A 24187-nucleotide genomic window follows, 5' to 3' on the forward strand; every position below is an offset into this window, starting at 1 on the left:
TACCCAGTAGTGAGATAGCTGGGTCATAGGGTAGATCTATTTTTAGTTCACTGAAGAACATCCATAATATTTTCCACAGTGGCTGTACCAATCTATGCTCCCACCAGCAATATAGGAGAGTCCCTTTTTCTTCACATCCTCACCAGCATTTGTTAATTTTTTACTTGTTGATAATAGCCATTCTAACTGGGGTGAGATGATATCTCATTGTGTTTTTAATTTGTATTTGCCTGATGATTAGTGATGTGGAGCACTTTTTCATGTGCTTGTTGGTCATTTGTTTGTCTTCTTTTGAGAAATGTTTGTTTAAGTCCTTTGCCCATTTTTAAATTCAGTTATTTGTTTTTTTGCTGAAGAGTTGTTTGAGTTCCTTATATATTCTGGATATTAGCCCCCTGTCTGATATTTTCTTAGATATCAAAATTAAGTTGTTATTCGTCTAAAATAATCTGTTATAACTATAACATATTTTTTGTAAGCCTCATGGTAACCATGACATAAAAAGTTATGAGACATACTAAAAACAAATAGCGAGAAATTGAAATATACTGCTAGGGAAATCTAGTCAATCACAAAGGAAGACAGTAAAATAAGAAAAAAGGAAAAAAGGATCAACAAAACAACCAGAAAAAAATAACAAAATGGCAGTAACAAGTCCCTATATAAATATATAGAGACTATAAATGTAAGTGGACTACATGCCCCAATTAAAAGACACAGTATGGTTCAGTGGATTATAAAACAAGAACCAACAATATGTTGCCTACACAAAATTCACTTTACCTATAAAGACACACACCAACTAAAAATGAAAGGATGGAAAAAGATATTTCATGCAATGGTAACCAAAAAAAGCAGGAGTAGCTACATTTATATGAGATAAAATAGACTTCAAGCCAAGGAAAGTAAAAAAAGATACGGAAGGTCATTTTAAATGATAAAGGTATCAATTTAACAAGGGGATATAACAATTCTAAATATATACACACTCAACTCCAGAGCTCCCAGTTGTATAAAGCTATTACTATTAGACCGAATGGGAGAAATAGCCTCCAGCACAATAATAGTTGGTGACTTTAACACTCCACTTTCAGCAAAGGACAGATCATCCATACAGAATATTAACCAGAAAACATTAGAATTAATCTCTACTATAGGCCTACTTAACAGACACTTATAGAACATTTCATCCGATAGCTGCAGAATATACATTCTTCTCAGCAGCACATGGAACATTCTCTAGAATAGCTCCTATGTTAGGTCACAAAACAAGTCTCAACAAATTAAAAAAAAATTAAATCATATCAGCTACCTTGTCTGACCACAATGAAATAAAACTAGAAATCAACAACAAAAGGGACACTAGAAACCATACAAATACATGGAAATTAAACAACATGCTCCTAAACAATGAATGGGTCAAAGAAGAAATCAAAAAAGAAATTAAACATTCCTGGAGACAAATGAAAATGAAAACACAACATACCAGAACCTATGAAATATAACAAAAGAAGTTCTAAGAGGGAAGTTTGTGGCAATAAATACTTCCATCAAAGAAGAAAAAAGACTTCAAATAAACAAAGGAACATTACATCTCAAGGAACTAGAAAAACAAGAACAAAACAATCCCCAAATCAGTAAAAAGAGAAATAACATAGATCAGGGCAGAAATAAATGAATTAGAAATTAAACAAACAGATCAATCAAACAAAGAGTTTTTTGAAAACAAATAAAATTGATAAGCCTTTAGTTAGAATAATGAAGAAAAAAGAAGACTCAAATAAAATCAGAAATGAAAAAGGAGACATTACAACTGATACCACAGAAATGCAAAGGATTATATGAAACTACTATGAAAAACTGACTATATTTAAACAAACTGGAAAACCTAAAACAAATGGATAAATTCCTAGATACATGCAACTTGCCAAGGTTAAATCATGAAGAACTAGAAAACCTAAACAGGCCAGTAATGAGTAATAAGATGTGAAGCAGTAATAAAAAGTCTCCCAACAAAGAAAACCCCAGGACCAGATGGCTTTACTGCTGAATTCTATAAAGCATTTAAAGAAGAATTAATAATAATTCTTCTCAAACTCTTCCAAAAAACTAAAGAGGAGGGAATACTTCCAAACTCATTCTAGGAGGCCAACATTAACCTTATTCCAAAACTGGAAAAAGATACAAAAACAACAAAAAAAACCCCTCCAGACCAGTATTCCTAATAAACACAGATGCAAAGACCCTCAACAAAATACTAGCAAACAGAATCCAACAGCACATTAAAAAGATCATTCACCATGATCAAGTGGGATTCATTCTGGGGAGGCAAGGATAGTTCATCATATGCAAATCAGTAAATGTGATACATCACATTAACAGAATGAAGCAAAAAAACCCACATGATCATTTCAATAGATGCAGAAAAAGCATTTGAGAAAATCCAACACCACTTTATGATAAAAACACTCGACAAACTAGTTGTAGAAAGAATGTACCTCAACACAATAAAGGCCATATATGACAGACCCACAGCTAATATCATACTGAATGGACAAAAATTGAAGGCTTTTCCTCTAAGATCTGGAACAAGACAGGGATTCCCCCGTTCCCCACTCTTATTCAACATAAAACTGGAATTTCTAGCCCGTGCAATAAGACAAGATGAGAAAGCAATAAAGGGCATCCAAATTGGAAGGAGGAAATCAAACTATCCTTATTTATCGATGACATGATTCTATACATAGAAAACCCTAAAGACTCCACCAACTGGTTAATAGAACTAATAAATGAATTCAGCTTAGCGGCAGTATACAAAATCAACACACAAAAATCAATAGCCTTCCTATACATAAATATTGAAATAGCCAAAGAAGAAATTAAGAAAATAATCTCCTTCACAATAGGTAACAAAAAAGAAAAAAAAATAGAAATACCTAGGAGTAAATTTCACCGAGGAAGTGAAAGACCTTTACAATGAAGAGTATAAAACACTGGTGAAAAAAATTGAAGAGGACACAAATAAATAGAAAGGTATCTCATATTCATGGGTTGGAAGAATTAATATCATTAAAATATCCATATCACCCAAATCAATCTACACATTCAATGCAATCCCTATCAAAATACCAATGACATTTTTCACAGAAATAGAAAAATGATCTAAAAATTTGTATGGAACCACAAAAGACCCCATATAGCTAAAGTAATCTTGAACAAAAAGAACGAAGTTGGAGGCATCACATTTCCTGACTTCAAAATATACTATAAGCTATAGTAATGTAGTGGATTGAATTATGTACCCCCCAAACTCATTGAAGCTTGAATTGTGTCCCCCAAGTTTTGTGTATTAGAAACATAGCCCCCACTGTGACTGTTAAGAGGGCGGGAAATCCTATTGTGGTAATTGAAAGGTGGAACTCTGAAGGGGTGATTGGATTGTAGGACCGTGCAGTAGTGAATGGATGAAAAATGGTGGCCAGGGGTATGGTTCTGAGGGCTTTAAAAGGAGAGGAGAGTCTGTCTTTCTCTCTCTCTGCTTGCACCATCTTGCAATGTGAGACTCGTGGGTCACTGTTACCACCAGATGGACTTTGAACTTCCCAGCCTCAGAAACTGTAAGCAATAAATTTCATTTTCTTTATAAATCACCCAATTTCAGGTATTTTGTTATAAGCAACATAAATGGACTAATGCAAGTAACCAAAAGAATATGATACTGGTATAAAAATAGACAAATAGATGAATGGAACAGAATAGAGAGCCTGGGACACATGCACTTACAGCCAACTAATTTTTGACAAAGCTTCCAAGAATATACAGTGGCCAAAAGACAACATCTTCAATAAATAGTGTTGGGAAAACTGGATATCCACATGCAGAAGATTGAAACTAGACTCCTATATCTGCCCATATACAAAATCAACTCAAAATGGATTAAAGACCTAAATTTAAGACCAAAACTGTGAAACTATTAGAAGAAAACATAGGAAAATGCTACGTGAAATGGGAGTGGGCAGTGCATTTTGAGTGAGACTACAAAAGCAGAGGCAACTAAAGCAAAAATACACAAATGGGACTACATCAAACTGAAAAGCTTTTGCACAGCAACAGATACTATCAACAATGTGAAGAAACAACCTACAGAATGGGAGAAGGTGTTTTCAATCTAAATTTTAGAGGTATTGCTCAGATAGTTATATGGAGAAAAGACTAACAGAACAAGGGCAGAAGTGAGGAGACCAATTAGGAAGATACTGCAACAATTGTGTTGAGAAATGATGAGGTCTTGAATTAGAAGTAGTAGCCATGAAAATAGTCAGAAGTTGTCAGATACTGTATAGATGTTCATGGTTGTTTGGTTGTAGGTTAGGGTTTAGAGTAAGAGCTATGTCATGGATTACTCTAAGGATTTTTACCTGAGCAAATGGAAGGATGGAGTTTCTCATTTATTGAGATAGGGATGTATTGGGAACCACAGGTTTAGAAATATCAGGAGTTAGGTTTTAGACATTTTGAGTTTGAAGAGCCTGTTAGACACACAAAATGAGAAAAATTACATAAGCAATAGAATAAATGAGTGGAAGGTCGAAAGATCGGTCTGGTCTTGAGATAATAATTTTGGAATAAAAATATAGATGATATTTAAAGATAGAACGTTGAATGAGATTGGGGAATGGACTAGATATAGAAGAGAAAAAAATCTAAGGGACTGAACTATGGGGCATGCTAATGTTTAGCAGTTGGAGAGATAAGGAGAAATCAGCTTGGAATATTGAAAAGTATAGGCCATGGTGATAGCAAGAGAACTGAGAAATGTGTGCCCCAGAATGAAGTAAAGAAAGATTTTCAAAAAGGTAGGACTGAACATTTGGCTAAATGGTGTTGCGAATTCAAAGAATATGAAGATTTAGAACTGATCATTGGATTTTGCAAAGTAGAGGTGATAGATGACCTTAACAATTGTTGTGCTAATTGAAATGGGTTTGAGAATATTTGTATGAATAAAATTTACATAACTTAGGTATTACAAAGGAGAGCTACATGAACTATCTTTTAGGCATTTCTTGTTGGGGACTAATCAAAAAAGGTGATATATTAAGTTTTGTCATATAGCATTAAATAAAATGAAATAAAATACCACTTTGAAAATAATAGCTCAATTTACCAGTAATTTCAAACTTTTGTTTATTTTTTCTGTCAAAATACAAAAATAGTAGGCAATAAAATTATCAGAAGCAGTGTAAATAAGCCTTATTTTGTTGTAAAAGTTAATTGAGATACTTCATAAGAATTAAAACTACCTTAGAATATATATTTATTCAGAAAAGTATCCATACATTGTGTGCTGATCTGTTTTGGACATTGTATTCTCTTCTATTTGTCTATTTGCCCATTTTTGTGTCAATACTACTCTGCATTGTAAATATTATAGCTCTATTGTAAGTCTTGATAAGTGGGAGGTAGCCCATGACTTTATTCTTCAAGATTTTCTTGGCTATTCCTTTAAATTTACATTAAATTTTAGAAACAGCTTGTTGATTTCCACAAAAGAAAAAATGGATTTTGATTGGTTTCCATTGAATCATTAAATCAGATTGGTGGAGAAGTTAGATCTTCCTAATATTGTGTCCTCTCATCCATCAATATGTTATGTACTCCATTTATTCTTTAATTTCCCAAATAATATTTTACAGATTTCTTTGTAGAGGTCTTGTACTTCTTTTGTTACTTTTCTTTCTGGGTATTTGGTGGTTTATTTGACACTATTGTAAATAACATTGTTTTAAAAATTTCATTTTCTAATTATTTATTCTACATAAAAATGCAGATAATTTTTCATATTGACTTTATATTTAGCAAACTTGCTAAATTCACATTCTAACAGTTTATCTGTTGATATTTTTGGATTTTTTACATAGATTATTATGTAGATAGTTTTATTTCTTCTTTTTCAGTCTTTCAACCTTTTATTTTTCTTGCCTTATTGCACTGGCTAGAATTTCTAGAACAGTCCATAGATATAACAATAATGAAAATTCTTGCCTCATTACCAGTTTTATAAGGAAAGCTTCCAACCTTTTCTAATACATACAATGTTTGATGTAGGTTTTCCTTAGTTACCCTTTATCTAATTAAGGAAGTTCCTCTATCCTTCCGGTTTACTGAGAATTTTTATTATGAATGATTGTTGAATTTTTTTCCCTGCATGTACCAAGGTGAACATATTTTTTTTCCCCTTTATTCAGTTAATATAACGAATCAGATTAATTCTCAAATGTCAAGTCCACCTTGTTGTCTTGACAGACTGGATTTAGTAATATTTTCTTTAGAATTTTTGCATCTGTGTTCATGAATAAATTTGGTTTGTAATTTTTTCTTATTGCATAGGAAAAGAGTAAGGAAGATGAAGATCTATTGAAGGGAATGGTTAAAATGATGGGCCACAGGATATGAGCTGTGTAGGGACATCATTTTCGCTTTATACAGTCAGTATTAATTTAGATTTACTCACCAAGTGAAGGAAAGCAGTGAAAGTAAATCAATAGATTTGGGGAGAGCAAGAAATATAAATTTTTCTATCTAAAGTATTAGATCACTAATCAGCCATGTAGCTCATTTTATAGTTTTCCTTTGGTCTACCATACACATAATTGCAAATGTTTAGTGAAGTAAATTTGAACCTTTGGCTCTGTACTGTTTAGCCACATGATGCTTTCCTCTAGAAAAGGAAGTAAAGATTCTACTTATTCACAATTACTTTCTTTTGGAGGGGCAGTTGGCCAGTATGGGAATCTGACCCCTTGACCTTGGCGTTATAACACTGTGTTCTAACCACCTGAGCTAACTGGTCAGCCCAATTTGCAATTAGAATCTGATTCAGAATTGCACCATCTGAAGCAGCCCTATTTAAAGGCATTGAGACATAAGATTGGGATGCTCTCACAGAGAGAAAATGCAGGGGAAAGTGCATCAGGAAGATTGTTCGTGTTCTTGGCTGGCTCCAGCCTGTGTTCGACACTTTGTGAAATTATTACTGCTGGCATGAGAGTTGGACTCATTGTCAGGTCAGGCAGCAGATATACTGTTTCATGTGGAGAGCATCCCAGACCTCTTGACCTACCCCAAGAAGGCTTCTTCCTTGGGTTTTCTCCCTTGGAAGAGAGCCAGAAAGCTGAAGGGAAAAAGCAGCTCTCTCCCACTCTGACCTGTCAGTTTGCAGTCTGCAACTTCTTTTGCACATATTCAGTTGTACCTAGTGCTAGATTAACTTCCTGGTATTAAATAAGACTGACAAAATCATTAATTTAAAAAATGATTTATGAAATTCTGGGATGTAGCATAAAATAACAAAATATCTGTTTGAAAATAAGAGTTCAATCTATAAATAATTTCAAAGTTTGACTTTTTTCCCCCATTTTTGTCAAAGTCATAAAATATTGGACTTAGCTGACAAAAACAATGTGAACAAACTGATTCTATAATAAAGATATTAAGTACTATAAAGATATCACATAAAATTTTAATTTTTACATTTTATTTTTATTTAGTGGCTGTCTTTTAATTAGATCTTTACATTTTTTAATGTTAAATTTACTTTGGAAAATATCTTTATTTCTTATTTTTAAAAATCTTTTATGAAAATATTAAAGGTTAGGGCCGGCCCGGTGGCGCACTGCTGCAAGTGCGCCGCTTGGGAAGCACGGCGGCGCTCCCGCCGAGGGTTCGGATCCCACATACAGACCGGCCGCTCACTGGCTGAGCGAGGTGCGGGCGCAGCACCAAGGGTTGCGATCCCGTTGCCGGTCCCGGTCCAGTACGGGCGCGACACTGAGGGTTGCGATCCGTTGCCGGTCATGAAAAAAGACAAAAAGGAAAAAAAAAAAAAAGAAAATATTAAAGGTTAAATGAACATTTCTTGTGAAAATTCTGTTTTTAGTCAAAAGCTGTTTCAGGAATTACAGAAATAGGGGGAATAGATGTAGTTTACGAAATAAATTATAATGGCCAGAGTAGCATTAGAATAAAGAATGAATTACAGCATAAGCTTAGATTACATTTTAGATTTCAATTATGACTATTTTTCAAAAATATGTGTCAGAAATGACAGTAACATAATAGCAAATGCTCATACTAATATTTCATCAAGTTATTTAATAATAGTGTTAAAATAGTATTACACCAGTATTTGAATTGATAGAGCAAATAGAGGTTATAATACTTATAAATGCATACTTTGAATAAACTTTATGTTTTGGGAAGCATTTTAGGATTCTTAGTACTTAAAATTACCTCACAGTATTGCTGGAACGATATCACAAATATGGGTCAGATTGTTGGATAATATGGCTCAGGAGCAACTCATGTAAACATTTGAAAAACAGGGCTGGCTGATTAGCTCAGCTGGTTAGAGCATGATGCTGCTAACACCGAGGTCAGGGTTCAATCCCTCTACCAGCTTGCTGCCAAAAAGAAGCAAACAAATGAAATACAAGGGAGAGTTATATGTTTCCTACTATTAAATCATAGCAAGTGGACATGGTTTGGAGATGAATTGCCATGAAGGCTTATCTCAAAATAGGAAAAGATTAATATGATAGAATCATGCACTGTTGTCAGTTCGAACAGTTCTACACTGTATTCTAATTTCAGCAGCCACACACATTTGTAAGATTAACTGACTAGATATCAGTGTTCAGTGTGAATTCAGAATAAATGATTTTTAAAGAATGAAGTGTTACCTTCATTTACATGTTCAAATGCTGGGGCGTAGATTTAATTTATTGTTACAAGATTTTCAAACACCTATTTTTTCAATAAGTATTCAAGTAGGAGTTTGGAACATCACATGGCTATACATATAATTGTCCATTTAAATTCTTCTGATTGTGTATTTGTTTAGAATTTCTGATGAGGGATATGATTTGAAGATGTGGAAAAGCACTTTGTAAAATGCAAAGGGCTACACAGGTTTTCGCTTCTTTTATGCCCTTCAAGTATAGAGGTTGGAATGGCAAAAACTGGAGACAGCAGGTGCGTGTTCCTTTCTGTTAAAAAAAAAACCTTAAAGGCTTTGAATTTATGAATGAATGTGTGCTTGTTTTCAACTCTTGATCTACGCAAGAATCCTTGATTTAGGGATTGTTAGGGAAATCTGTTTACATATCTTTAGAGCAAGCCGCATAAATTGGCTTCTTGAGAATGTGAAAGAAGAAGGTATTTATTCTGACACTTGACCAGTGTGCTCCCTTGTCCTGTCAGCACACATAGTGGAAGAAACTAGAATTTTTTGGCGTATGCAGGATTGATGGGAGTGACTTGGGGGTTTCCAGTGCCGCCTTTTTCCTTTCAGGGCCACTGGATGAAAGGATACTAACAGATCTGTCTCAATTCTTCAACACAAGTCGAGCTAAAAGCCTTTATATGCAAGTCCTGGCTCAGCTCTATGCTTCTGTAATGCAGGGAGGACTAGATCTCATACTTTCATGAATACAACTAGCTAGTTTCCTCTTTTAATCTTCTAGGAAATAGCATTTTCCATTATGACTCTGGTTACTAAATTCTCAACATTCTGAATGTATTACCACACACGACCTTTAGAAGAGCCATGTGATGTGGAATTCAACTGTAATGATTGAGATTGAGGAAATCTGATTTCATTTCTTTGTTATGCCACTTATTCAGTTGGTGGCTGTTGATATTTCACTTAACCTGTGTCACATGTCTCTGTGTTTTAAAAAGTGCACAGTAATAGTAACTGATTCAGGGTTGCAAGGAAGACTAATGACGTAATGATTCTTTTGTTTCAAGTTTTAGCTGGCCCTAACCTTATGTAAGTTTATTACTAGAAAGTGGGGCTCTAATTATGAACTTGTGAAACTATTTAAATAAAGCACTGTAAAATATTTTGACGTAATGATTCTTTTGTTTCAAGTTTTAGCTGGCCCTAACCTTATGTAAGTTTATTACTAGTAAGTGGGGCTCTAATTATGAACTTGTGAAACTATTTAAATAAAGCACTGTAAAATATTTTATAAGCTCTGAGCCATAATTCCAAAGTAGTAGTTGAGATTTCTAATAATTATTGAGAAATCATAGAGGACTGTAGATTTTCATACATTTGTATGTTATGGAATGCTACTGATTTTAAAAGTAAGTATGTTCTAGATTTATGTTTTATTGGCTGTGTTACCATGGGCAGTTTACTTAACCTTCCTTTTCCCCATTTTCCTCATATATAAAACAAGGGTAATAACAGTACTTACTGCATTGAGTTTTTGTTAATACTAAAGGAGATTATGTATGTTAAATGTATCAGTACCTGATACATAGTAAGCACACAGTAAGTATTATGTTTATTACTACTGTTAATAGTAATATTAATAAGAAAACTCAATAGTATAGCAACATAGGACATATCATAGGTCCAGAAAACAGTTTAAATGATGAGAAATTATAAATTAGATTTCACAATATATTTAATATGGTCACACTTTATTTCAAGGGACACACAGTTCTTTGAGCTGTGGGTCATTTAACAAGTGGTTTGAAATGTTGATAGCTTACAATAAACTTCATTTGATTTTATGCTCTGATTTAAAAAATGGATGGGTATGTGCTAGTGGAGAAGTGTAAAATGTTTCCTTGTCTGGTCAAATAGAGAGCATTAGTATCAATTCCAGCCTATGTATAGACACCAGCATCAATATTGTACTTGATATTAGGAAAGTCAAAGGCAACTTATCTGTCTTTGAATTGCTTCTGTTGTACACCGCAGTTACTATTCCCCCTACCCTGAAGTTCTGTCCTGATAAACTCTTTTGTTTTTTCCTCAGTATAGTCCTTTCTTTTATCTCCCTCCCTCTCTTTCTTTTTTTCATTTCCCTCTTCCGTGATTCTTCCTTTCTTCATCCTAATCCTTTTTTCTTCTTTCCATGAATATCCATGAGCATTTGTAAAGGCAGAATGCATTGCTCAACCGTGTTCTCAGTCTCGATGGTGGTGATTATATTTAATGGTGAGCTGGTGGGAAGGGGCTTAGACTTTTATGGGCAATGAGTATCCATTTTATCTCATCTTGAATGAGGATAAGACAATAGGGATGTTTCTAAAAGTGAATCTTTTTGGACATAAAAGAAGGATGAATGGGAGGGACAAGAGATTGGAGACTACAAGACTGGGAGACTTTGTGCTTAATTTTGCATTCATGATTAATGTTGTTCTAAGGTGAGAAGGACCTGAATGAGTTTAGAGGCAAGAACATTGTTTGCAAGAGGAGCAATACAAAGAACATTTTGAAGGAGAAATGGCAAAACTTGGTGACTAGAGACAAAGGGTGAAGGAAAGATAGAAGAGCCCAATGGTGGTGTGCAGTTTTGAGTGTGAGATATGGGTATTGGGAGGCTATAACTCACATTAATAGAAATAGGGAAACTGGGGATGGGAGAAGAAAATGATGAATTCACTTTTATATATTTTGAATATGAGGTGCCAGGAGGACATTCAAGTAGAATTTTGGGCTTCTGATTACATTACTGTTTAACAATAATTTTTTAGTAGCTTATATTCATATGAATTATTAATTTTTAACATTCTCCTTGTATTTTAGAATAAATCATGCTTTATAAGAGTTATATTCACTGATGTAGTTTTTAAGTATTTTATGTTCAGCAAGCAAATTATCATTGCATGATGTGCATGATTTTGTAGTTTGGTTTGGTCTAAATTAGTTTTGGGTCATAATACACTTGTTATTAATAAAGGATGAGACATCATCTTAACATTTGACTTGATGGAACATGAATAGAAAGGGAAGCATTGCATAGAAATTTTGTAATTAAATTGGCAAACATGCTTTGAATAATGGCCATTTATGTAGGGTATTTGGAAAAGTCACTTTATCATTTGTTACGTGGCTTAGGTATAAATACCAAAAAAAAGGTAATGAGATTAAATGTTTGGCCTAAAGATAGTAATAGATACTATTTTTGAAAATAATATTTTACTTTTTAAAATTACAGTAACAAAACAAGTACATTGTAATGATTTAAAGGTCAACGAGATGTTAAAGCATTTAACAGTATGTATATGTGTGTGCATGCATGTGTGTGTGCGCGCGCTTAATAGTAGCCATCCTAATGGGTATGGAGTGATATCTCATTGTGGTTTTGATTTGCAGATCTCTAGTGATTAGAGATGGTGAGCATCTTTGGCCATTTTATAACATCTTGAGAGAAATGTTTATTCACGTCTTTGCCTGTTTTTAAATCAGGTCATTTATTTTTCTTTTGTTGAGGTGTAGGAATTTTTATATATTTTCAATATTAACTCCTTACCAAATATATAGTTTGCAAATATTTTCTCCCAATCCATAGGTTGCTCTTTCTCTCTGTTGATTGTGGCCTTTGCACAAGAAGTTTTTGAGTTTAATGTAATTCCATCTGTCTATTTTTGCTTTCGTTGTCATACCCCAAAATCATGTCTAATGTCATGAAGCACTTCCACTATGTTTTCTTCTTGGAGTTTTATAGTTTGGGTTCTTGCTTTTAGGTCTTCAATCTGTTTTGAGTTAGTTTTTGTGTATCGAGTGATCTCCGCACCCTCATCAAAGATCATTTGATCATATACCTGAGGGTTTATTTCTGGGCTCTCTATTGTATTTCATTGGTTTGCACAAGTTGTCTTGCTGTGAACTTATGCAAATTTTTCTATGGACATGTTTTCCTTCTCTTAGATATATGCTGAGGAGTGGAATTGCTGCATCATAGGGCTGAGGCATGTCTAACTTTCCTTAGAAATTGCCAGACAGCTTTTTAAAGTGATTGTACCAACACTTGGTATTATTGGGTTTTTTCTCATTTTAGTCATTCTTATAGACAGAATCACTTTTTTTATTTTTTTTTTGGTCTCTTGGTTGAATTGTTATTGAAGGACTTAAGTTACCTGAAATGTTATGTTTAAATATATTACTCATTTATTTTTTGTCTCTTCCCATGAGAGTGTAAGCTTTATGAGGTGTTATTTTCTCTGCAATTTCTAAATGTTTCCTTACGTAGATTAGGAACTCAGTAAGTGTTTATTTTGAATAAATGAAATGGATGAACAAATAAATCAAAGCATGCGTATTTATCTTTTCCCTGGTATTTCTGAGATTTGTATATATCAGATATATCCAGAATCTCCACTTGGGTCCAATAATTGGTCATGAATATTTTAGTGGTTGAATTACCGTAGGAGAAAGACGTTAGGAAAAAGTTTTAGGGGCCGGCCCGGTGGCGCACTGGATAAGTGCACCGCTTGGGAAGCTCGGCGGCGCTCCCGCCCGAGGGTTCGGATCCCACATACAGACCGGTTCCCGCTCACTGGCTGAGCGAGGCGCGGGAGCAGCGCCGAGGGTTGCGGTTCCGTTGCCGGTCCCCGGTCCGGTACGGGGGAGACACTGAGGGTTGCGATCCGTTGCCGGACACGGAAAAAGACAAAAGACAAAAAAAATAAAAAAAGTTTTAGGACTGTACAGTTTGTCAAATTTCTATAATTTCCCACTGAGATAAATTTTGAAACCTAAGAACATAGTAATATTAAAAGCTGGATGATTTTAGGAGTTAGAAAAAGAAGTTCATCTGTGGACACTTAATGTTTAAATACTTCAGTTTCTTTCTTATAAACATAGCATGGCATTTATATTTTAAATGAAATGAATTGTTTTAATAAAGAAATATAGTTTATGTCTAATCCTTACAGTACAACTAAGTCTTCATTAGTGATTATTTTGATATTGATTATTTGGCTTATGAACTACCCAGGATCTTTTATTTCTTCTCACCTGTTTCCTTTGGTCCATTTTTCTGTTGAAAGTATTACCATCAAACAATTGACAGAAAAATTAGCAAAAGAAGAAAGAGGTAAAGGGGAAGGGAGAGGAACAAAATGAAGGAGAGGAAAGTAGAAGAAGCACCCATGCTGCCTATCAGTTTTTTTCCAGTAGGAAAGAAAATCAAGAATTTAAATATAAAGATGTAAATGCATAGGACTTAATAGTAGTCGCTTTAATAATCTTAAATGTTCAATAATTTTTCATGCTGTATTTATATATAAGCAAACATAATCAGGTATTTTATATAATCAAATATTATAAGGTTTATATCAACATTTGTCTTTCTGGGTTTGAATAGCCACCTATTGTTACATGGCTTAATTTTCTGTTGTTCTTGGTGATTTTCACATGTTATATAAGAAAAGTTTGTTTTGTTTTACATTTTATGAAGTTTCACCTTGCAAAATGTTTTTCCTCTGTAATGAGATTAAATGCCATTGGTGACTTGGGGACCCAGTTTACCTACTGAGAAAAACATAGGGACCCCATGATATTTTTATTATCTACCCAGTGGTTAATAAATGTTTTAGAATAGTCATACCTTTTAAAATAAGACTTAGATACAGTTTTGTTAGTGAAATCTATGGAAATGTGAATGTATTGCAAGCTTTTTATCATTACGAATAGTAATGCTCATGATAATGATATACAATACTGTTTTAAATAATTATTTCTCTTTGTCCTTTTATTGTTCCACATTGGAAGCAGATGTGTAAGTATTAAACATTTTTGGCTATTCTATTTTTTGCAATACTTTTAGTCTCATCCAATTTAATGGCTCTACTTATATTCTTTTTTCCCCCCAGAAAGTCAAATAAAGAAAACTACTTTACGCTTTCATAACTACAGCAACATGAATGAAGATCTTACTATCAAGGAGGAAATAGTTTCAGCATACCCTTCAAAAAATATATCACTGGAAGATGAAAGAAGTCAGTTACATTCCAGGAAAAAACGTTTTTTATCATATCCAAGATACGTGGAAGTTATGGTTACAGCTGATGCAAAAATGGCTCATCATCATGGACAGAATTTGCAGCACTATGTACTAACCCTGATGTCAATTGTAAGTAAACCTAATAGTTTACTTTTATGTTTCCTAAAATGTTTAGCTTAAAGTTTTTTCCACATTTAATAAAAAAAAAAAAGTTTTTCCAAACTCTAGATATTTAGGTTTAAGCCAAAAATAATATTTTATTGAAATTTACTTTAGACATATAGCAGATATCCCATTCTGTTACTTGAACAATTTTCTAAAACATTTTAAAATCTCTAAAACCACTTATAGAAAATGCTTGAATTATCCTTTACCTCATCACATGAGTGACTTCTGCCCTCTAGTGACAGGGAATATCTTAGTCACATTGATTTTTTTTTTGCTCTTTGTATCTGTATTTTAAAACCTCATCCTATATCTGCATAGAGTGGAGGGGATACTATTTTTACAGTGGCCACATGCTCCAAATCAGAAATTGGGACTCATTTTAAGTTATAAGTGTATTTATGGGGATAAAGGGATATGCTACTGCTAATAGAGCTGCTTTAGCAAATTTGGAATATAAGATCACAGTAGCTATAAGAGTTCTTGATCTGATGTTAATATCTCTGTCAAGCAGTGGCGGTGGCAATATGAACAGAATAGAGTTTTAGTGCTAGTGAAGAGCACCAATTCTGTGTTAGTGGCAACACATTATATCGTATGTGCATGTATATGGTTACACATATATGTATATCTCATACTTCCTGGGATATTCCTGAATTTAGGCCTGTTGTTTTGGAGTAATTAATAAAAAGCACCCCCTTTCATCCCCAGAAGTATCCTGGTTTAGTTAAAAAATTATATGGTCACCTGTTTATATAGACTCAAGGTATTTGGAACATGTCTCATGTCTGCAAGTACCTCTATTCACATATAAAGAATTCAGGCAAACTTTGTTGAAAAGAGCTGGCCAGGACACATCTATAGGACATTGTAAATTTCCCTTAGCTAAGATATTTCCAATTATATTCACTGTGACTTGAAGATCCTAACATCCTGTCATTTTCCTTATGTATTACATTTTACCTTAAATTCTTATGATTGTACAATGGTCTGTAGTGCCCAAACACAGTTTGTGGTACAAAGTAGGTGCTCAATAAGTAGATGCTGAAAGAAAGAATGAATGAATATTTGGTTAAAGTAAAAGTAATACTTTTTTCAGAACGCAGTACATTGTGATAAAGAAAAATATAGATGATCCAAAATGATTTACTGAAATTGTGTAATGTAGACACTCATTTTATTTACATGAATTGAATTTTTAAAATGACAACAGTGCTGATAGAGTTTGGATGTGTTGTCCCCTCCAAAACTCATGTGGAAATTTGATCTCCAATGTGGCAGTGTTGGAAACTGATTGAGTCATGGGGGCGGATCCCTCATGGATGGATTAATGCTCTCCCTGGGGGAGGGGGGAGTAATGAGTGAGTTCTCGCTCTATTAGTTCCCGTGAGAGTTCATTGCTTAGAAAAACCCTGGCGCCTTCTTCCTCTCTCTTGCTTACTCTCGCCATGTGATCTGCTTGTACCCACTGGCTGCCTGCTGCTTTCTGCCATGAGTAGAAGCAGCCTGAGGCCTGTGCCAGATGCAGCTGTCCCAGAATCGTAAGCCAAATAAACCTCTTTCCTTTATAAATCACCCAGTCTCAAGTATTTCTGTCATAGCAACACAAAACGGACTAAAACAAGTGCTATGGATAGAAATTTATCCTGGTGACTTTTTTTTTTAAGTTTTTATTTCTGAATTCAAAGTAATTATCTAGATGTGTTGTTATCTAGGCATGTTATTATCAGGATGTATAATTGTCTAGGTGTGGGTATGGCGTACTCATTGTGAAGGGATTCTCATGGGAACTATGATGTGTAGGATGTCAATTGATATGTAAGAAATTTTAGCAATTGTATGGAACACTGGGATGAACTTTGCAATTGAACATGCTTAAAGGAAATGGCATTCATTGAGATAATTGGGTGGGGAGAGATACTGAAGGAAAATATTAGTTTTTATAAATGCAACAGGTTTTGAAGCATGGTAAATGACAGATAAGTAATGTCAGTGACTTGGGAATACTGACTAGAAGGAGAAAAGGAACACAATTGTAATTTTCCAAGAGTAATTCTGGAATGGTGACAGGCACTTTTGGTGACATCATTGTCCTCAGAAAAGTTTTGTTATCTATAAATATCAGTATCATCACTGTTTAGAAGATATTGTGGCATACCTTGAGATAACTGAAGTTGTCCTAGGAGTTTTAAAGCCATAGTTCATTGAGGGCAAAGCAGGCTTTTTTTTTTTTTTTTTTCCTTTTTGTCTTTTTTACTGACCGGTAACGGGATCACAACCCTCTGTGTCGCGCCCGTACCGGGGACCGGCAACGGGATTGCAACCCTCGGTGTTGCGCTCGCACTGCGCTCAGCCAGTGAGCGGGAACCGGTCTCCACATGGGATCCGAACCCTCAGCGGGAGCGCCGCCATGCTCCCAAGCGGCGCACTATCCAGTGCGCCACCGGGCCGGCCCAAAGCAGGCTTTTTGACCTGAAAGTCAGATCTGCATCTGAGATTGCTTGAAACAACAGACAAGTGCATGTACTTATTGTTTGCTAGATTTTCATTCCCCCTAGAAAGAGCAGATTTCAGTTGACAGGACGTTTGTAGATGCAGCCACCTGGTTTGCATTAAGCTCTTGTTTGCAGGGAAATAGATGTGGCAGAGTTGAGGAAGAGGGGAACATTCCAAATGTAGGTGGGGTAGGAGGAAAAATTCAGGAGAGTAAGTCTCTCCTTTGAGGTAGTTTGGATTTTTGTCTTATATATGCTTTCTTTCCTCCTCAGAGGCCAAATTTCAGATGACTTGTAAACTACCTAGATGTAGTACTTCATTCTTTTCTTCTCTCTAATTGAAAAAATGTTCAAATGAGGATATAGGAAAGTCGGCAGAATTCATGGTTCGAAACGTATTGTTTTATTGGCAAAAAACAGTGATCACAGCTATATTCATGGATATAAACAATGCTAACGGTGCAAGGAAATTTAAAGAGTGACAAAGTGCTTGTTTTGCTGGGACTTTCTTAGTTGTGGTGTTAAAAGTTTCACATCCTTGGAAACCCCTCAGCCCTGGGCACACTGGGACAGTTGGTCATACTACATACAGTTTATCAAATCTAGTCCAACTTGTTTTATCTCTACTTGTGAAGTCCGTTTCCAAAGTTGCTCTAAATGTGGAAGAGGAATGCTGTTACCACATAAGTGTCCACAGATGTTTCCAGTTGAGGAAGGAGCCATTCAGGTTTTGCATATTTTTTCCTAATTTTTTTAGAAGGCACTAACTGCAGTTATTCAAACATACACACTTGGATTATTGGTAATGTTCCAATCATAGTAATTTAGGAAAAAGACAAGAAAATGCGATTTAGATTTGGAATATGATAGTAAGTAAGCCTTTTAAAGAGAAGTTCAAAGTGATGAAAGCGAGTTTTTGTGTGCTGAGCTCTAGATATAATGGGAAAATAGCTGAATGCTTTCAGCACTGAGCAAGTGGATTATATACACAATTTAGAGAGGGAATTATTTAACCTCATCCTGCACAAAGTAAACTACTCTACTGGCTTCTTTATCTTTTTATTTTGCTTTCAACAGTTTAACAAAATGTTTGAGTGCCATGATATAGAAATAATGAGTGTGATTTAATTCACTTTTTAGAGTGCTGTATTATGTTGTCAAAATAGGTTACTGCTCTCTGTTATTCAAAGGGTTTCTGGAATTGAGATTGAAATTACTGGGGAAGAACACAATTGTGGTGTATAGTATATTTAATAAAATGTGTTTGTTTTAAACGAGCAAAGATATTCAGTTATCTGATATTCTAAAGCTTTTATCCTTAGGGAATCAGGGTGACAGCATCAGGTTAAAATAGCATTAACATATGCATTATTAAGCTATCAAAATATAGGTAAACTAGAACAATTATTTTCTTCAGTATGTTTATTTTGATATTCAACAACTTATTCTTTAATAAATCTTAAATACATGCTTACGTGTCTGCGACCTCCACACTCCATTGTGTTTACAAAGGCTTGACTTTATAATACTTATCCTGTTACAAATTTAGTAATGTAAATTTAAGGAGCATTATGTCATCCTGAAGAATTAGTCCTATGTGTTAAAACATAATTTCTATTAATAGAGGCATTTATCAACTAAAAACCCTCATTTGCATTACATTGACTTTATACTATTGCTTTCAGTTTGTTGGGTTGCTTTTACTGATGTTATTCAGGGTGGGGAAAATTTTCAACTACACTAAAGTAAAAACTAGTGTTTCCTAGTTTGCTAGGAAAATTTCACACTTTAGGTATAACTGTTTGTTACTTTTTCCTTTCTTCAACCCAGTGCTCTGCATATTTTTAATTTTTTGCACATATTTACTGCATATATATGTGGAATGTCATCATTGTCAGTTTAAAAACTAAAAGATCTTTCTGAACAAGTGAATAGTAGTAATCTTTGTAAATAAAATGTCTTCGCTTTTTTCAAATCAGTTTTTTATAGATTACTTTGTTCTTGACAAAGGTGGTCTATAAACATGTCATATGCATTTTTGCTGAAGCTCTATATAGAAATGATTTTCAAAATGGTTAGTAAGTTAATGGTGATAGTAATTTGTTTCATGCTTTGCATGAAGTACATTTTACTTAAGACTTTTTCTTAAATAAAGATTTAAACTGTATAATTCATACCATTTCTTCTTTACCTTTTGCTAAATATCCTCGAAGTAACATTTACTATTTTATTAAACCTGTAAAGAAGTAAGAACTATTTATGTCAGGGAAACAAACTTCCAAAGGGTAAACTGTTAAATATATTTGAATTAGATCAATAAAAATTTTAATACATAGCACTCTAAAATGTGGGATTACAGTAATATATTAAAATATTACATGGCTTTATAGAACAGGATAATACCTAAGAAATCTGGTCTAACATTTCGTTAGGTGTAGTCTATGGAATGGAATATTAGTCCTGTGACATAGTCTGGGGGTGGGGGGGCGCAGGAGAGTGGGTACTGTGGCCAAATAGTTGTGTGAAATGCTGTATATAAAATACCTCTGCCTCAAAGATTTTATATACAGTGTATATATGAGCCTATTCAAAGCTCCTGAAGATACCTATTTAACTCTTTCAACTCAACATTTCTCAAACTCTAAAATGATTTTGCTCTTTCAAATAAATATCCTTCACACGTCTTCCCCAACATCTGGTTAATACTAATTCATTACACAAAGGCATTGTGACAAGAGTCACCTGTAACCAAGGGTACTCAGAGCCTCAATGTTGTGGATATTAAGACAAAAAATAGATAAATCCACTTCCCAGGGTTTAACTTGTAAGCTAGAACTAAAACCCAGGTCTCCTGACTGGGTTTCTCTGAGGCCATGATCAAGTGACCACAACAGGACAATATCAGGGCCTAGGAGATGGGTTGTGGCAGGGTGTTGAAATAGTTTTTGTACCAAGAGCTAATTGGGAAGGATTTGGGGTAGAATGCTGAAATTCTATAGGATTAGGTAAAGTAGAGCTCTAAATCCAAACTTCCTAGGCTAGAAATTGGGTTCTCTTGCTTATCAGCTATGTAACCTTCAATGTATTATTTAACTTCTCTGTATCTTAGTTTTCTTACCTGTAAAGTGGACACTATAGTAGTTCCTATCTCATAGGATTTGTTGTGAGAATTAAATGAATTAACATATTTAAACTTCAAACATATCTGGTAGATAATAAACATTCACTAAATATTTTTATCATTCATTTATCATTTATATATAATTTATTTCTCATTTGTTATTTATTTATTATTTGTAGCAAACATAGTACCCTACCATGAAGGCAATTTAATATGGGTTTTAGGGATGAGAGTTATTTATTTATTATTTGTAGCAAACATAGTACCCTACCATGAAGGCAATTTAATATGGGTGTTGGTTTTAGGGATGAGTGATATGCATTGTCTGTGCTGATTCTGAAATTCCCTGGGTACCTAATGGGCCTTATGGCTGTTCATTGCTTGAATCACAATTTGGCTTTATTGAATACAGTTATTCAACAATAGCACCTTTAAACATCTAAATGTAGTATAAGGTATACATATTATATATAAGCACATAGATTATGAAGATCAATAATTAAAGCAATAGGAGATGCATACAATTAAAAATGAGCATGACGATATCCTTAATTACTTAAAATATACCATTTTAATATAAAAGCAAAATATTTCTCTGAGGATTTTTTTGGGAGGGGGTTTCCAGAATTATTTTTGTTGAACCTTCTGTTTTTGTATCTTTTACCCCAGAAGACGGTGAGTTAAGGTCAGAGATCATGCCTTACTCATCTCTGTATATCTAGTAAAGCAACACAATGTTTGATAGGCAGTGGACATTCTATAAATATTGAAAGAAATAATGAAACAGTGATGCTTTTGAATCCTTTGCTTTCAATTTGAGCAAACTATAACTAATTTGAAATACATGTACTAGAACTGGCATTGGATATAAAATATGCCTTTTCTTCTGAAAATTTTTACAAGTAGTGGTAGTAATAATAATACTTACCGTGATTGATCCCTATGACCCAGGCCCTAATCTAAATGCTGTTTGTATACCATCTCATTTAATCTTATGCAGCCTGATAGATAGGTATGGTACTTTTTATTAACAAATGGCTATTAAAATTTGAACCTGTATCTGTTTAGCTTAAAGGACTATGCTTTATGATCACTACCCACCTCACATAACAATTCCTTGCATTATCTTTTCCCTACCATTACATTTTAAGAATATTTTGCTGTAGTAACATATTTAAATCACATTGTCAAAACACTGGGAATATGTTTCCAAATTCTAGCTGGTAGGTTGGTCACTTTTCAATAAATGTACACCTTCTGTTTCCTTCTCAAAGTGAAACTATTTTTGTGGTTATGTATTTTATAGCTGGATATTATACTATCTCATTATAATCAATATATTTTGGGCAATGAGTATAGTAATTAGCCATTTAGACACCTCCTAGTGTTTAAGTGCTTTTATCTGTGGAATACTGGGAATGCATATTCTAATGTGACACAGAAGTCCTCACAGTATTTTTCATTTTTAGGGGAAAAAAGCCTTTGTAAATTTACCTTTGCGGTACTTTGTTTGCTTGTTAATTTGACTTAGAAAAGCATCTATTTTTAAACTCACGGGAAGTCACAAAGATGGGTATACTTTGTTTTCTGTGGTAGATATATTTAAGTAAATGCTTGTAAATGGAATTTTTATAAATTCAGCTGTAAATTTCCACAGCTCTCATTTTAAAGTGAGCAATACTGCCGTGCTAATAGACCTGCTTGAAATTGCCAATCATCTGACCATCCCTGTCCTAACTTACTGTCAATGCCACTGGGGCTACCACACTCTTGCCAAAAAATGCTGCCACTAAAGCCAAAGGTGTCACTGCAGGTAAAGATGATGAACCTGTAAGCATTTGTGGCTGCACAGCTTAAACAAAAGTAAAGGTGCTGGAATGCTTATTTACAACCATGATGACCCTTCAGTGAGTGTGAGCAGCTCCCGAGATGCTTTTGGCTCCGGTTCCAGTAGGAGTCTGTTTGGCACAAGAGGCATTGGCAGCACTCATGTTATAATTGTGTTGAAGCAGCTTTGGCTGATGGAGTGAGGACTCCAGAAACTGATACTTTCAGCAAACTGTAAGCTCTCCAAGGTCAGGGACCATGTCTTCTTCCTTATCTCTGTGTCTGTAGCCAACAAAGCAAGGAGTAGATTACTGCATATTTATTTATTAAACAAATGAGAAAAGTAGCACCCCCTGAAGCAATTGCTGTCTTGGCATGGGCAGTGGCCCATGAGAATGTGCTCAAGTCTTTGGAAGCAGTTTCCATTGCACAGGTGGCTCAGGTCCAGGGGGTTATGTCTCTAAAGGAGTGCAAAGAAGAGGCATCGGCCATGGAAGATACTCCTTATGCAGTGGTAATAACCTCTGTGATAGCTACAAGAAGAGGACCTGAATTAGTGAACGGGATAACTCCTTAACCATGACTCATAATCTGAGCCCATGCAGAGTGCCCCATAGAACTACATTTTCCAAATTTGGAGAATTGAAGACCAGGTTTTGGCCCATGATCTTTTCTATGGATTTTTATATGATTCTAAATGAATTAATGTTCATGGATTCCAGTAGTGCTAAGCATTAGCAATAATAAGCATATTCAGAAATGGAACTATGGAACTATGGCAAAAAAAGATTAGGTAAAACTATGAGAAAAGAATAGGTACAACTTACATATTTTTTATGGGATATTGTAGTCATGTAAATTGTGGATCATGACACAGAATAAAGTGACTTTCTTGCCAAATCATAAAGAACAGTAGTTTCCAAACTCAAATATGTATTTATACCAATTGGGGCTCTTGTTAATGCAGATTCTGACCCACTGATCCTCTAAAAGAGATTCTGCATTTCTTATCTGCTCTGGGTTATGAGGATGCTGCTGATTCATAGGCCAATCTCAGTAGAATGTTTTAGGATGCTGGGTCTCAAACTTTGCTTCACATTGGGATCATTAAAATACTAGGGAATGTTTAAAGATGTTGATACTTGGGTCTCAACCCTAGAGATTCTGATTTAATTGGCAAGGGATGTGGCCTGATCATGAGGATTTGTAAAAGCTCTCATAGAGATTCCAACATGCAGCTAAATTGGAGAATTGATGATCTAGGTCTGGTTTTAATTTACTTTTGAGAAGAAATATTCATTTTAGGCATCTAATCATATTTTTTGCTTTCAGGTTGCAGCAATCTACAAGGATTCAAGTATTGGAAATCTTATAAACATAGTTATTGTAAAATTAGTTATAATTCACAATGAACAGGTAAGAAACAGGTCTAAAGTTAGGCTTTTAGTGGGAATATATATATAGACCACAAAGCTCTTATTAGAAATGAGATATTTTAAAATTTTACTTTTAAAAACTTGCTTTGAAAAGGAATGAGATTATCCTTTTCTGTTGTGATAGAAATAAAATGGAATGACAACCATGTTTAACTGAGCCTAGGAAGTATCAAAAATGAATAAACAATTAGAAAATCTAAGGTTAAAAACATCCAAGTGTTGACTTTTACAATCCTAATGTTGAAGGATTTAAAATATGGTAATTTTTTTAAAGGTAGTGTTTTTGATCTTAACAATTAAATGGTTACATTGAGAAGATCTAATTAGATTCAG

The 24187-nt window shown here is 34.3% G+C and overlaps 1 protein-coding gene across 1 annotated transcript in view; it reads left to right on the forward strand.

The window, feature by feature from the left end:
- The window catches only part of LOC103603208 (A disintegrin and metalloproteinase with thrombospondin motifs 20-like), a gene marked incomplete at its 3' end in the record, with an annotated part of 102853 nt that overhangs the window by 34810 nt on the left and 43856 nt on the right, over positions 1-24187 (forward strand). The window contains exons 4-5 of the mRNA XM_008587706.1: positions 14680-14939; positions 23751-23834. Of these exons, the coding sequence (XP_008585928.1) occupies positions 14680-14939; positions 23751-23834 (344 nt within the window). The remainder of the gene's footprint in view (positions 1-14679; positions 14940-23750; positions 23835-24187) is intronic.

The sequence above is a fragment of the Galeopterus variegatus genome, unplaced genomic scaffold (genome assembly GCF_000696425.1).
Source record: "Galeopterus variegatus unplaced genomic scaffold, G_variegatus-3.0.2 Scaffold4502, whole genome shotgun sequence".
NCBI classification, from domain to species: Eukaryota; Metazoa; Chordata; class Mammalia; order Dermoptera; family Cynocephalidae; genus Galeopterus; species Galeopterus variegatus.